Source organism: Athene cunicularia (genome assembly GCF_003259725.1).
Source record: "Athene cunicularia isolate RWA chromosome 1 unlocalized genomic scaffold, athCun1 chr1_part1, whole genome shotgun sequence".
Taxonomy (NCBI): domain Eukaryota; kingdom Metazoa; phylum Chordata; class Aves; order Strigiformes; family Strigidae; genus Athene; species Athene cunicularia.
The window spans coordinates 98,034,026-98,050,780 of record NW_020799091.1 but is presented as its reverse complement, the minus strand read 5'-3'; the positions used below and the strand labels follow the sequence as shown (position 1 = coordinate 98,050,780).

The 16,755-nt window shown below is 40.8% G+C and overlaps 1 protein-coding gene across 1 annotated transcript in view; it reads left to right on the top strand.

Moving 5' to 3' along the window:
- The first annotated feature begins 77 nt into the window (after positions 1-77).
- The window catches only part of CLIC6 (chloride intracellular channel 6), a 31,264-nt gene continuing 14,586 nt past the window's right edge, over positions 78-16,755 (top strand). Inside the window, exon 1 of the mRNA XM_026843851.1 lies at positions 78-168. Within this exon, the coding sequence (XP_026699652.1) occupies positions 131-168 (38 nt within the window). The 5' untranslated portion in view covers positions 78-130. The remainder of the gene's footprint in view (positions 169-16,755) is intronic.

The window sequence follows — 16,755 nt, the reverse complement described above, 5'->3', positions numbered from 1 at the left end:
GGCGGGTCCCCGGGCCACGAGGGCAGCGAGTGGGCCACGGCAGGTCGGAGCCTGAACGGTGTGCGAGGCCGGGCGGACAACGAGGAGGACGAGACGGGCTCGCCGGCCGCCCTGGAGGAGGAAGAGGAGGATGAGAAGCAGGAACACGACATCTCCCTCTTCGTCAAGGTAGGGTGTGAGGGGGTGCTGGGGAGACCTGAGTTCGCGACCCTCCCCTACTTCAGGAGCCCCGGGCAGCTCCTGTAATGAGGGGCATTTAAATCTGGCAGGCAGAAGTCCAGCCTTGTTAAGGTGATTGGGTTATTAACACCCCGAATAAACTTGCCTATGGCTCCTCATTCCTGTGGCATACGGCAGGCAGGACAGGACAGGGCTGCCCGTCCCCTTGGCCCTGGGAGCTGGTGGTACCGCTCAACCCAGAAAGCACAGATTTGACCTGCAAGGTGGTGTCTCCCATAGTTTCCCTCGATGGGCCCCGTGCTGGGTTACCTGAGGTTTCTCTGGGTTTAAATGTGAAGAGTACGTGGGCATCTCGGTTTCCCGGGGCTCTGCCTGTGCCCTCCACCCCGTGGGGCTGGGACCCAGGACAGGGGTGGGAATGTACCCAGCAGCATCTGTTTGGAATCGCTCGCTGTGACTTGTGCTATAAGGAGTTCTCAAAGGATTTTAAGATCTTCAGAGTGCAGTAAGAAGGGTACACATCACAAGAATAATTTAAAATGTGATGCTGGAATTTTCCAGTATGAACTGTGGTTGATACTTAGATAATTGCCCCAAAGTTTGGCAAGGCTAGATTCAGAGAGCCAGTAAACTGCTCAGCAGTGTAGCATCCCTTGTAATTGTACAGTTTGTCTGGGGAGGGACCTTTAAGGTTAGAGGAAAATGGACAAAAAATTGTAATGCTCTTAAAACTACTTTATGATATTTTGTAGTATAGAGCTTTAGAGCTGCTTTCTAGCCTGTGCCTGGTATCCCACCAAATCAGTGGGACTTGGCATGGAAACAGCATCCATCCACACAGACAAAATATCAGATGTGAAACTTTGTAGAAACCATACCAAGGTGTTTTTCTTCCTGTTTCTCTGACCTCTCGGGACTAAGTAAAGTGTGAAGCAAAGTGGGATATTTTTCTCAGAGTAGATGTAAAACTAAGGAACTAAAACTAGGGAAGCCAAAGGCATTTGGGACCTTCTCCACTACAAGCCGTAACTCCTATGCAAATACCGTACCTCCTGAGCTGGCTGAGGCTGCTTCTGTACCATCCAGAATTATCCCTGAAAGAAAAACTCATTGCCAGACTTCTGTGTGAGAGGGGTGAGAGCTGAAGCAATGCTTATGCTTGATTTATCCCAACTCAGTGCACACTCCTTGTTTTCAAGTTTGAGTCTCCTTTGAAGTATTGTTACTTGACAAAGGCTGAGGAATGCTCTGAGGCTTACATGTAGTAGTGTTAGATGTGCTGGATGATGCTCTACTGGGAAGATGAGTGATAATAGCGGCTGATGTTGGTGAAAGTTCCCCAGCCATTCCTCAGTTTCAGTAATTCTTTAGCATGCAGACTGGGATGGATTCTGTGGTCTAAAGTCAGCTCTGTGCATCACGTTGGTGTACAGTAGCTGGATGATAACGCTGGAGCCAAAATCTGATTTTATGTCAAACAGCAGAACCTATTACTATTGAGCCTGGTAAAAGTGCTTTATGGATTTCTGGCTCACAGATCAACAGCTCCCTTTGCAGGGACACTTTTGTAACTTCTTTTATTATTGTTTTATGCTTTTATATCCATCAAGGAATGCTGGAGAGTGGCAGAGGCTAAAGTCATAATGGCTACATGTACATTATTGCAGTTGGGTGCACGCTTTATGGAAGGACAATGTGGCCAAAATTAGAGAGCAGTCTATAATAAGAATAAGAACATATGTTGAGACTCTCTACTCCCCAAATATTAGGATTAAGCATGGTTTTTGAAGATAATTTGTGAATTAATAAAGACAGAAGAAGGAGCATTTTTATGATTGATGTAACATTAGTAACCTAAGAATGCCTAGAAAATAATACAGCTGCTTTTCTAAATGGAGAAGTATTACAAAGCTGGAGTATTTTACTTCATCTGGAGCTAGATTTTTTATTTGAGTTTGGTTTAGTTGAGATTGGATTAAGTTTTTTGTTAGAGATTGGCATGAGTTTCTCCAGTTTAATGGAAGAAAAAAAATGCCTACTGGAGAGCTCAACATCTCCCCACTCACCAAAATGTGCCAGGGCAGCCATGCTGCAAAATGAGAAGCTGCCAGGAGAGTTCATGTTCATGTTGCTCTTGCTGTCACCTTGAGAACATACTTGCTACCTTTCTACCCTTCTTTTGGCAGCAGGAAAGGGGCTATAAACAGAGGGAGACTGAAAGTTCTCTGGTGGCTTAAAGCAGGTTTTAAGAGTTCATACATAATACTGTGCTGATGTATTTTGATGGGAAAAAGGATTCCAACGTGGGACAGTGTGAACTCTGGCATTTGGGGATTATTGAATGTTTATGACCACATGTGGTCCACAGACATGATGTTCCTTCCTGAGCAATTGCTAAAACTCAAGGGTTAAGGAAGTGAGAAAATGATCCAAACTGAATGCAAACGTTCATTTCCAGCCTAAAACACTTCCCTTCACATGCACGTCTCTAATGCATGTGACCACCCCTCTTACGCTCTATTATATCACTGTTCTATGCCTGCCTGTTAGTTCTTCTGTGCTTTTGAGATGTTGACACCCACCTCTACTTTGCCAGTGTCGCTGGCTTCTTTCACTGTTCTGCTGCGTTTCTCAGCAAGCACCTTGTGTGCTTCCTCCCATGCAGCTGGGGGGCTTCCTTGTGGGTGTATTATCCATTAGCTCCCTGACCTTCAAACCTCGATTTAAAACTCTACCCTTCTGTAACACCACTAGAAACTGTGAAGTGATTAGGCTGTTTACAACACTGAGATGCCCTGTTCCTAATTTCTTTGTCATGCCTATTCATTTCACCTACTTACTGATTTTTGTCTCATTTGTAAATGGTCAAGGTGGGGGTTGTCTGCCTGTTGTCTGTGCTTAGTGCTAGAGATAGGAGGTCTGTGTTATGATTTGATAGCGCTATACAAATACAGGGAAATGTTAAAATTAAGTCATATTAATTAATAAATAGGAGAAGACTCACAAGAAAATCATACAGTAGTAGTGATAGAATGTTTCTCACAATTTCCCTGCTAGGGAACAGAAGCATCACTATCGCAAAGAAACTTTTCAGATGTAAGCATATGATGAGCAGTATTTCTTGTTTTTACTGTTGCTGACCGGGCTTGTTTTAAGAGGGTTTGGGGTGGGTTTTGTTTGTTTGTTTTTTCTGCTTCCTGCTGCTTTGCATTGGTTATTTTAGTTTTGCATGTATGTATTTGAATATTGTGCATATCGTGTCACCTCATGCCTCCCACAGTGAGGTGCATGGTAAAATTCCTGCTAGCTTAACAAGCATGGGTACCAGCAATTGGACGATTAAGTTGATCTGGGTTGCTGTGCAGTGCTGTTTAGTTTGAACTCAGACACCCAGGGTTCAACTTTAAGATCTTTTGCTATCTGAGAGAATCTAGCACTTAGCAGGGTTAGCAGCATCTGTGGAGATAATGTCCTGTTGACCACCAGCTCAATGCTGGATAGGATACAGTAGGGCATCTCCAAAGACAGCAGACATCTGTGTTTGGGCATCTGTGCCCTTAATGAAGCTGACCTCCGTAAGACTCCTTGGCTATTGGCACAAGACCGTATCAGAATTGATTTGAAGGTTTCACTGGGTGCTTATTTGATTTCAATTTCCCCATGAAACAACACGTACTGTGTATTTCCTTTAGATAGTAATACTTTATGTTTCTGTTTTTTCAAAGTCAAGTGTTTGCAAAGGTTATCCACATATACTTTCCGATTGGTCTTTGGTAATTCAGCTAAGCGTATCTGACACCTTGGGTAGGACACCTTGTGGTCTCCTAAGGTCAATGGTGTTATGTATGTTGGGGTTTTTTCCCCTTCTGTAGCAAAGCCCTTTATTTGTCAGAAAACTTCTGTAAATGTCATAAATTTTAATATTACCATTTCAATACAGTGGAACTCTCACTAAAATTAGTCAGCAAATTTTGAGCAATTAAAACATTTATGTAGGACTTAAGAGTTTATTTCTAAATTCAAAAAACCAAAAAAAAACAAAAAAACAAAACAACCCCCCAAACCTCCAAGGTTACCTACCAATGAATTTTAAATTTTCTTACAGAAAAAAAATTTGAACACCAGAATCACAACTGCAGATTTCATCATTCCAAAGATTTCTAGGGATAGTGATTTATCTGTAAGTGCTGAACACAAACAGTCAGCCAAACAACCCAGCTTGAGGACAAGGCCTTCTCTGACATTGCTTATCTTCCAAAACATTTCTTGCTTAGCTTCTGGGTTAAATGGTGTATAGTAAAAGTTGACAATGAACCTAAGGTAATGGATTTTATGCAGTGAAAAGTAATAGACTTTATTTAGTTTTGTGACATTCTTGTTCTCTGAATCAGTCATTTACTTTTATTCAGAGAGTTATTTAATTCCTACCAGGGACCAAGGTTACTTTACTGAAACAGAATTTCCTTGCACCATTCCTGAGATGTGCTTGACTGACGAGATCCGTAGAGATGTGCTGAATTATCAAAAATCCTAATAAATAAGAAAGTAAAAGCCTTGCTGTGAGTAGAGACGTAGGAATAATGAGTGTTAGCATCTGTGTCTCCAAACACTACAGATTAATGTATCCAATTTAAGCACTAATGGGTGTTTCATACTAGAGCATAAAAAAAGAATCTCATTTTCTGTGACATGATGGATCTGTAGTTTATGGATAACTTACATTTAAAGTATAAATTGAACTTCTTGGCTTTGAGTGCTGTAGGTAAGAAGTCCATGGGGCAGCAGGAGCTCAGATCCCTGGAAAAACCTCCTAACTCCATCATGTCCCTAAAATAACATTTACAGTACAATCACTGAGTAGGTATTTGTGCTTAAAATCTTGATTCTTGCTCAATGGTGCAATCAGTCTGCAGGGGGTTTGGAACCAGATGATCTTTAAGGTCCCTTCCAGCCCAAACCATTCTATGATTCTGTGATTCACCGTAGGAGCCCAGTATTTAGGTCACCTCAGGAGAGTGAAAGTAAAGATTTGTATGTGCAGAGTTACACTAGCTTTGTAAATATTTATGGATTAACAGAAGTTTGGGGGGAAGTTTATTTGCTGTTTATTTATCCAAGGAAAGGCAATTACCCAGAGCTCACCAAAGGTGAGCACATTGGAATTGTGTGATGCTACAGAAGGACAAATTGCCATGAAATGAGCAGGGAGCATTTGGTATGGTTTGGGCAATAGTAGAAAACAGACAGCTTCTCTTTCACCCCATCACAACCAATGCTGCTGCATTTCAGTCTCTGTCAAAACCATGCTGCATTTTCCCTGAGGAACACATCTGCTCCCTTCTCACTCTGTTTTTATTCCTCTCAAGCTCCATTTTGTGTACCTTCTTTAGAAAGCAGGACCTTTTCTCAGGTACCACATTGCTGCCACTAAAATCCCGTCATTTTTTTTATCTGTTGTTTCCCTCCACCATTCCTTTGGATATTCTGTTTTACAGTTGGCTATGATGAGACCTGTCTGCTTTTATAACTGAGTAGCCATGAAAGTTACCCCAGAACAGGAAAACATCATTCAGGAGAAAGCGCCTCCTGTGGAGCAGAGCATGAACACTGCATCGGCTAGATCTGCTGAAACCAGAATCAAACCAAAGCTGGTCAGGACTGAGCCTTGTGGGGCAGCCCAGCAAAACAAGCATAGTCCCGCTTTTCTGGCTGCTGGTTAATTAGCTGTTTGTATGGTGGTTTTGGCTCTGACTACATACAGCTGTACAGAAAGTACCGAATCAGCAGAGGTGTGTTTGTTCAAAAACATTTTGCAGTTCTGTTCCCAAGACTGTTGTACAAAGCAGGAAGCTGGCTTCCTTCCCATGGGTATTTGCCCTTTCTCAGCTACTTTTTTTTTCAGCTGGAATATGGCAATTTCAGGTTCCCTAATGCAGCTTAAGAGGACTGGCATTACAAATTCCTTTCATAACTCTTCAGGTTATTGTGCGTGCCGGGTGCACCTGCAACAGTTCTTCTGGGGGCTGAGTACTCTTCCAACAGTCTTCAATAAAACTGTGCTTGGGAGACTTTGGTTTGAAAGGTAATAATAACAATCTTTTTCTGAAAGAACTATGCAAATTTTTTGAATGTGCAGCCTTTTTCATTTTTACCTCTCAATACTTTGCTTTCTGGCCATTCAGGTTGTCACCTTTTTTTAGAGTTTAGACTGCTAAAAAGAAACAAGGTTCCTTGGAGCTGCTGAGTAAAGAATAATTTCAAAAACTACACCAAAATTAGTTTTGCTGGTTTGCTCCTGGAGGATGCTTAATGGAGCAGTAGTGTGCTCTGCTGGTTTATGCCAGTGTCAGTTCTGACAGGCCAAGTCGTGTTCCAGAAACACACAAATCAACAGATAGGCATAAGCAATCAAAAATACGAACTTGCATTTAATTTTGGTGGATTTTGTCATACTTCTTGGAGTCATCTTTTTGTCCATGCTTTGGAAGTCGTAAAACTGCATGTGTACATTGGAGTTTACAAGCCTTAAGCATCTATGTATTCTCCAGTGTGACTGCAGATCTTCTGCAGTTTGCAGGCTTGTTTTAGGCAAAAACCGTTTTGAAATAAAGTAAATGCCTTCAAAGATGTATTCCTAGACCTTTTCCTATTTTTATTTACTCTCAGCTCACTGCTTCAGTAAAGCACCTCACCATGTGTATTACTTTAAGCACAAGCTTAATGTCACATGCTATTTAAGCCCTTTGCTAAACAGGGGACACTTTCTGATTCAATCCTAGGGCACGGTCTGTATTTCCTACTGGCTGAAACCAGCAGAAACTCCTGATGAGATCAGCCTGCTGCCCAAAATTCAACCATATTGCCTCAGCTCCTTGAGTTTTGTCTTCATTAAAAGGCCGATCTTACCTGTGATTGTTACAGACCAAGGCAAGGATGGAAGTTTTCCATGCCTGCTTTCTGCCTTCAGTCCCCAGTTGTCTGAAGTGAACCTTTATTTCATAAATCCTGTTGGAGACCTGCAGCCTTCTTCAGAAACATCGATGATTGCTGTGTGAGGTGATTGCCATGCAGCTGTGCCTGGGAGTTTTCATGCTGTCTGTCTGTTTCATTTGAGGCTTGACTCATGTCTGTATACAGATGAATAACAAAACAGTCTACAGGACTCATGGCATTCACAAATATAAAACATTATAGGGTGTGGTGAATAATTTTCTGGGCAAGGGGAGGAAAGAGATTTTGCCAATTAGTTGAAAAATAGAACTGTACTGAAGTTATTAATAAATTCAGAGGAAGTTTTGCTAATGGTCTTCATTAAACAAAAATTAAGAACTTTTTTAAAAGAAATATTACCTGTCAATGTTAGGTCTAGATTCATTCACAAAGGGTTTAGGCACAATTGCCAAAATGGAGGAGGCAGGAGTAGCTACATTGTTGGCCCTGTACGTAGGACATTGATGTGGGATGCAGGTGATTGAAGTTGTGATGTTACCTGGAGCGTAAGTGGAAGATTAGTGTGCATCCCTCTCCCAAGCCAGTGACATAGACACAGAGTTACAGAGTTATTCCCTGCTCTTTCTTTGACACCATCAACATATAATAATTGTCTGCAAGTCAGACAGCATCAGAAAGATAAAATGTAGGGAAACAGGAATATCCAGCAACCTTATGGATAAGGAATATATAGCTTATTTGCTGTTATTTCTTATCACAGCAGTTGTGTAGATTTTAAATGATATTCAGTAGCCTCTGGTTCCCGTGGATTTTGAGATTGCTTGTGGAATAAGAGATGTGTTACCCACATGCTCTGAGAAACCAGAATGTGGTAGGCATTAAAAATATGAAAAGGTATCATGTCCCCTTTCTGGCATGGGTGGGACGTGATAAAAATCATGCCCAGTTGTCTTGAGAATCTGGATTTGGGTTTTATTATCATACCTAACAATAAAAATAAACCATTTTTTTCATTGATTAAAAAAGTCTAATTCTATTTATTAAATATCTTTAATACTTCTATTCTTCTTTTACTTCTATTAAATATCTTTAATTCTTCTATATCTTCTTCCATTTGAAATCAGCTGTCTCCAGCAGTTTGCTGCCTTGTTCGCCTGAAGAGGATTAGGCAACCTTGTGATTGCTCTGCTTCCACAAACGATTCTGCCTTTTTGGGCCCTTCACCTTGATGGGTACCAGTCAGGGTTAGCCATCCCAGGGACTTTGTGTTTCAGCCCTTCTTACAGTCTCGTATGGATTAATGCAAAATTATATTTATGGCTCTTTTTTAGAAGTTTGTTTAAATATTGTGAAGGAGAAGTAATAATGGAAATTATTAATATGACCACACTTTTTTAGGATGCTTATCTCTGGTGAAGTCACTTTGCATTGGTGGCAGTTGTATACTTTTTAGCAAGAGACAGACCCATCCTTTTCAGGGGTAGTACAGGGAGTAAGGTAGTGAAAGGGAATATTATACATATTTTATGGAAGGGGAAGTGAAGCATGGAGACTTATCTCTGTGCGATAGCTGACAATATTCTCTGGGTGTCCCCTAACAAGGTCTTACTGCTTCTTTTAAAAAGTAAGAAATTGCATGTTTGTCAGACTCTGCCCAAGGAGATAAGTAAATGCCACGTGAAGGTTACATGATTATTTTCTTGCTCAGATAGTCAAATGTCACACTGTGATAAGGACTTGTATGCATTTCCATTTGCAGTGTCTGATTATTTACTGATAAAAGTCTGAACAAGTTGAGCGACTTGATTCCAGTTGCTTTCAATAATACCTGCCTTGTCGGCACTAAAGCGTTTTAATTCCTTCAAAAAAGTATTTAGCTTCTCAGAGCAAACAGTGGCAGCTTGTACAGCCAGGAACTAACACTGTCGGAGGCTTTTGCTTGGAGGAGGATGCCCATTGCAGCCTCTTCCCTGTGAGGAGCCGGGGGCTGGCATGCTGGCCAGCTGTGGGGTGTGCCATGAGCAGGGCGATGGCTGTTGGGAAGCCTCATAGACAGTCAGAGGTGCAAAGGTGGTATTTCCCTTATTGTTTTTTTCCTCTTCATATGCTGAAATTTTAGCACATATATGAATATTCAAAAGAGACAAGAAATATAATTTCTACAGAGCGAAGTAAGCTACAGCAGGGCTGGAGTCACAAATGCCTGCTCTTTTCAAAGTTATTCAAATAGGGTAGTTTGCAAAGAAGTTAAACATTTACTGAGATTTCAGAAAAATTCTCATTTGCATCTTGGGGAGTCATTGACATTTACCTGGTAGTAATTTTTGAAATTATTTTTAAAAGCTGTTACAGAACTTGAACGTTTTGTAAAAAATCAAGTTTCTTCCCATATTGGTGGCAGATGAAATTCAAAACAGGGTCCGAATATACCTTAAAGACTTCAACATTGGGGGCCCTATGCTGCCTGCAGAAATAAACATGCTACCAACCCCTCAGCAAAGCATCAGCCTCCTTTTTTGCCAGGATCACCACAGTGACCAGGACCACCGCAATAGTCCTTGTTTTGAGGCATATCACTGTTATAGCTGACTGGTTTGCAGTGATTCATGCACTATATCTTTATTTTAAAACTGTATTTTAATTAGGAATACTGTGTTTCTCATAGTTTCCCAAGATCTGTGAATGGAAGTGATATGGTGAGGAGGGCAGGATGAATAAAAGCCTTGAATTTGAATTTACACCAGGAAGGGAAGGAATAGAGTTTATCCCCCACCTCTGTCAAGCTAATGGGTTTTTGCTGGTACTTGGGTCCAGTTTTTAACTGCTCTTTCAGGACATGTCTTTGCCAGTTCCCACTGGAGCTGGCAGGTTATTTTATGTAATATTTTACCTGGTAGTTTGAATTATTTTCTATGTAGACCAAAGCATCACATACTTGGAAGGGAAAAAACCCACACTTTTCATTTTTCACTTTCACCTCTGGGTTTAAACAGCAGAATTAGGAATACCATTGGCAAATTATTTTCTCAAGCCTTCAGTGACCCACTCCCTGAAGCTGCATAAAATAGCTTATTTATTTAGGTATTTCTCATTTACCACACAAATCACAGATGTGTATGTATATAGTTTTTGCATTTAGATTGAAACAGCACAGCTGTGTGTTTCAGGTTAAGTCTCATATGGTGAAGTGTAAAACAGGATGTGTCATTGAAATACCAGTTAATCTGTTTTTCCCAGACCTATAATGTGTTCGAGAATATAATGCTCTTTTGTTGAAGTAATTCCCTGTAAGAATTTAAAAAGGATGTAAGATTTTTGTCTCCATGTAGAATGTTTAACTGGCATCTTGCCGTGTTATTAAATACGGATTAGAAATAGCATTGAGGTATTTAAACATAATTCTTGTAACAGGATAAATAGCTAATAGCATTTGGTTTGCTGCTTGTGTGCTTGTGACCCGGCAATGTTCCCATTAACACAAACAGACAGCACAAACTCTGTAGGCAGAATTCACAGCAGAAGGAAATTTGGTTTTTGAACTAGTTGGTATAAGATTAAAGTGGTCTGCAGCTGGGTGGCATCTCCCAGCTCCAATTTTCACCTGTGTTCAGTTAAAAGGCTTTTGGTTTTCACAGACTACTGTCAGGTTTTTGAAAATAATCTCAAATCTTAAAATTAAAGAATGGATAAGGAATAGGGGAAGGGATCTTTTTGAGGGCTGTGTATTTTTATTAACTAGCCAATACATTTCTGTTCTGGTTAAAGTGGATGTTGACATCCCTTCTCCTCACTTCAGGGGGAGTGGAGTGGGGACACCTCAGTAGCCATTCCCCTTTCCCCTTTGCCTCTGTGTAAAGCCTTCTCTTCTGAATAAACCACTTGATTTTAATTTTTTTTTTTTACAAGCGGTGGAAATTTTGTCACACTTCCCATTAAAATAAAATGTCTTCCATTTTGGAGGGGTGGCAACGATTACTTACATTGCTTTGAAAAGTCTCAGTCAATGTTCATGAATAATACACATATAATTCGTTATCATCATGTACTAAAAAAATAAACACATAGCAATGACTGAAAGTAATGCTGTTTTGAAAGACATAAAACAAGTATAATTCATGCAATGTGACAACTACTTGTGTAGCAGAATGATATTCCTAAATTAGTAAAAATTAATTTAAACCCTACTAATTGTAGGTAAAGTTTTTCAGTCTTTGCTAGCCACAAGTTAATTTGCCTATTTATTTTTACATTTAATTTGCCTTGCTTTGCCTCTGGTCTCCTTGCTGTGCACAGTTCCTGGAAGCTTGTTTATCACCATCACCTAAGTAAGCCTTGTAAAATAATGAGATAAGTAAGTAATGCATTGATAAGTATGAAGGGATAAAGTACTATCTGTTGAAATAATTTTCCAAGCTTTTTTAGGAACAAACTGTTGCAAAGGGTTACTATATTCATATATCGTTGCTGGTGGCTAGGCATCTAAAAAAAACAGTCAAAAGGACATTTACTTTGCCTTAAAGCATTTAGTATCTGGCCAAGAAAAGGCTGTGCATGATTGCTGCACTACGATTTGGAGATGGAAATCTGGGAAAATACTGAATTTTGACCAGCTGTCTACCAGGGCTTGCTGCCCCCTGACTCCTGGTGCCCAGGTGCATGAGATGTGGCATGGGAAGCACCACAGGCTGAAGCTGCCACAGGGGAGCCTCTTTCTGATGCCCCACAAATGCCGGTGCTGCTACAGAAGCATCTGATTTCCCTTTCGCCCTCCCTGCAGCACAGCGTGAGAGGTTCTGCTTTTGCAGGGAGCCTTTTTCAGACAGCTGTGCTTGGGATGACCAGGCCTTATTACTCAAACTATTTATTAATTATTTAAGCAAATTATTGTTGAGCTTGCAAAGCAGTGGATTCCTGATTGCTCATTGCTTTTGCATTATTACCACATACGTACTGTGCTGTGTGGATGGCAGATAGCTAGATGCCAGCATCCTCTATGTTTAATTAACTGCTTTCCCATCATGAGAGGCACCAGTGGTTTCACTCTGAAACCAGGCTCAGCACCGACCCAAGTTACACTAAATACTGTAGCTTTATTTGCAGACCTAGTATAGGTAGCTGTAAGATATCTGAGAAAATAAACCTGTAATTTTAATTTTTTCTTTGTAATTTTAATTTGATTTTAGGGATTTTTAAAGAGGACTGCATTTAACTGCCCTGTAGAGAGCCACGGCTGTTGTTGAAAATACCTGTGGTCACGTGAAGGGCCTGGCCCAAGGCTAGCAACAGCAGTGTCTGTAAAATCACAGAATTGGTTTACTTTTCTCTTTTGTAAGAGTGCATACACACATAAGTTTAATCTTTAATCTCTTTAATGTAAGTAAGAGTGAATATTAATAAAACCACAGCCTCTATAAATGTATTACAAAACATTGCATATTTTAATTTTCACCTGCACTCTCCTGTGTTTTGTTCTCTTTACAAAATTATCATTTAATGGTTCATTTATTTATAATCTTTGTTAGAACTGGAAGGGCAGGGTGCAGGCAGACCCACTGCTCAGTAGGAGTATTGGACAGACTGTGATATCATAATCAAAAGTAAATGGGTATTTCAGGTAAGTAGCAGGAGTGATTTTGGGCCTTTTATTTCTCATTATTTATAAAATAACCAGACAAGGGTAAAAAGTTTATTGCCACAAAGTTACTTCTTAATGAAGGAAAATTTCTTCCTCGGCATCAAAAGCATTTAATTACTTACTAAGTAATTAAGTTAATTTCAGTAATAATTACTTACTCAGCAGACCGTGAGTAAGTAAATAATGCAGTGAAAGTTAGAATAAAGGAGGCTTTCTCTGCTCTGAAATGGCTGCTGGCATGTAGGGGAGGGAGAGAACTGAAACCAGAGGAAATTACAGCTTCAGACTTCTTTTCCTTTCTGTCATCTAGAGAGGATTAGAATTTCCAGATGCATATAACTCCTTTAAGCTGTGACCACTGTTCTCTACATAAAAATGGGGTCGAGGGAAATATCCCATAAAGAAACTCCAACGCACTGTTAATCCCCCAACATGAACTGAGGAACAAGATCATTCAAAGAACTGCTTCTAGCAAAGAGCCTTACTGAACATATGAATTATGAAATCTAATAAAACAAAGTAGTCATAGTAAGTTAATGCAAACACTGCATGAAAGAAAGTATAGTATAATTTCAGAAACCTAACAGAATGAGAAAAGCCTTAATAATGAAATAGTTAGAAGATGTTATGAAATGCTAATAGGTGGCCAGGAGACATAAATCTTGCCCAAGCTTCAGATGTTAAAATGTGAGGTAGCAAGGGTTTTGTTACTTCTGCAGGTGGGAACTCAACCTGAACTCCCATTCAGTGCCAGAAGAACCCTGCTCCAGGATAGAGCTTTTATTATCAGAAATAATGGTTAGATAATTAATAATGAGATGACCACTAATGTACAGCTGCATCATTAAAAACACAGTAGACTGGTATATCTAAACTGTCATCCCGTTTGTAGGTAGGCTCAACCTTTAGCCTACCACTTATAACTGACGGTCACACAAAAACCAGTGTAATGGTGTTTATGTGATCAGCTGAAGCTGTGCAGGTGAAAAGTTAATTCCTTTTGCCACCTTGCACCTACATTTGTTTCCTTTCATTCTCCTTCCCTTGGCATCTTTTTTTTGGCCTAGCTTTGGCTCTTAATCTACACAACATTTTATAAAAAGACTTCAAAAAATCCTTTGGCATTCCTACATACCTCCTAATGGTCTACATATGTTTTCTGTTTGTTTTTTAAGTTAGGAGCAGTCTTTCCATTCTGTATTTGTACAGTACTTAATTTATAGTGCCTAGATGCTACTATAAAAGTATACATTTCCCTGTCTCCATGAGGAAAAAAAAAAGAAAGCTGGGCTAAGGAATCCTCCTGTCTGAGGATCCCAGCCACACCTTTTCCATAGGTCTATCATTGCATCAGTTTGGGAGCTGCTCTGTGCCCTGGAGCTCCACATCCTGATGGCACTTTAAGGCAAGACTCCTAAGATATCATCTCTGTAGCCTGTTTTGTGGATATGCATTAACATCTGATGAGTACAAACAACTGCTGATGGGTTTCAGCAGTTGATCTGTCTCTTTGTCTAGAGTGTTGACTGTGTGCATGCTGTGCCCCAGCAGTGGCCAGCCCCAAGCACCCAGAGCAGCCTCCTGAGTCCAGGCACTCAGCACCTCTCTGAAAGTTACCACTCCTTATCACCAACCTTTTGATGGCTCATAATATTCCAAGTATGCTCAACATCCCATCCTTTGATGGTATTGCTGTTACAGGTAGACTTTCTGCCTATCCATTGCTGCTGCTGTTCTGCTAGGTGGCATTCTGGTACCATGTACGCCTATACCTTGTTTTGATGATTATCCCCAATCAAGCCAGTTGGTGGCTGAGATACCTCCTGAACCCTCCTGTACTTTATTAGGCCTGAACTGCTTGGATGTCCTTGCTGTCTGAGAGGATGTGGCTGCTGCAGCCATCCTGGGTTGTGTCTGGATCCTGTAGCAGCCTCAAGACTTTTGTCCTATTGCTGCTCAGACTCTGTTGCCTTTTGCCAATGCTGTGTGAGACTAGGGGGCTGAGGAGAGCGTTTTTCCCGTTGCTATCCCCGGGATCCTTGCATTGCTTCTTGTATCCTGTAAGTTGGACAGTAGTGCTTGGCCAGTGGATGAATACTGGCTCATACTGGCATGTGTCCATCCCTAGTTGTAAGCATGCATCAAACAGACAGCATCAGCAGTTAGATTTGCAGTGATTTGCTCAAGCCACTTTAAATAAAATACCATTTTGTGCTACCTGGTCTCCTGTTCTTCCTCAGAAGAGGATAACCTCTGGCACCATTTACTTTTGCCATCTGGCTAATCTTAACACATGGACTCTTATTTATTGCCAACAGCATCTTACCCTGTCTGATGTCTGGCTGGAGCTTGCTGTCAGAGATACCATATCCACCATCTATTTCCTTTTCCAAGGAATCATTATTTTAGAGTGTAAACTCTGGGATAGCTGCTGTTTACTGAGCAGTACCTTTCCCTTCCATCATTGCCCCGGAGTTCACTACGTGCATTATTTTCACTTGAACACATTCAGTGGCATGGAATACAAAATCATGCCACTTGCCATGTTGTGTCCTTGGAGTGATGTCCATGTCATTTGCAAAGAAACAAAGGGCAGCAAGAAACCTTAAAGTGGAGAGCAAGTCCAAGTCCCTGCCGAAAAAGCTCAAAATGTGTTTTTTTTCTTTTTGTGCTGTCACATAAACATGTACATATTGATACATCTGCTAATCCTGCTGGAAAACTGGTTCAAAACCTTGTGCTGTGGTAGTTAGGAGCCCTTCTAATTGTCAGCTAGAAAAATTGACAGCCAGTTTGTACCCATTTGTTTTTGTTTCAGCATCACCCCCAACTATCAGGGAAAAAAATTACAGTTGCACTGCATAATCATATGTTCCCTCAGTCTTTGCTTTCCAAACTTAAACAAGAATAGGTTTTCCTGCCCTCTGTTATAAAATAGGTTTGTCATTCTCATCATCACCTTAGTAGCACTTGACTGAGTTTGATTTAAGCTTTCATGAAGGTGAAATTCTTGCAGAGACCTCTTCAGGACCATGTACAGTGTCTTGTGCTGTGGCTTGAATGCTGCCCTGCCTCCATGAAGTGCCAGCTTTGATGTAACCTAAGGCAACATCACCTTTTCCCTACAGCTCCATTGGGCAGTTGCATTAGACATGCTGGGAATAATGCACTCCAGCCTTTTTTTTTCTTCTTAGCAGTTAATCTCTAGCTGATAAGTAGTCTCTAAGGGTGGGATTCAGCTCAGTTCAGTTAAATTAGATGTCTAAACACTATAGGGCTATTTAGTGCTGTACTCAGAGAAAGCAGCACTACCAGAGAGCACATCATTCCAAGCGGGTGGGTGGGTGAGACAGGCAAAATGATGAATCCTCAAGAAGTGTCTCTCTCTCTATTAAATATTTATTTGTCTCTACTAGCCAGAGACCCATTTTTTCTTGCTGCTTCTTGCAAGGTGGCTTCCAGCTTCAGTGTGTAACATAACAGTTTGTAACCATTTTTTTTGCTTTTCCATTATCCCAACACTTAGGGTTATCAGTTTGTGAGGTATTCACTCTGTTCCAAAAAAGCAGTGGTGGTGCTGGTGCTGCTTCTGTCTCCTGGGTTGCAGACTCCATCTGCAGGTCTGGTTGTTATCATTAGATAATTATTCAGCATCTTTCTGACTGAAACTTGCCCTTAACGTTTTGCTGAAATGCCAGACAGGACCTTCAGGGTTCCCTTGGACCAGCGTGAATTTTCATTTTTGTGAGGTGGAGGAAGGGAACAGCAAAGCCACCATACCAGTGATTTGAACCACTTCCAGATACTCTGGTGCTTTAGAATACATGTGCTTTTTTGGTTAATCATACTGTGTTCTGTACAGTGAAACTCTCTGCGCTGCTGCCTCTCCCTGTAGCACATGGCATCCATTGACCTGCATTGAGAATGCTTCATGTTTCTGCAACGAAACTAGGCTCTTCTCTCCAGGGTGGTAGCAGCTCACAGTCAAG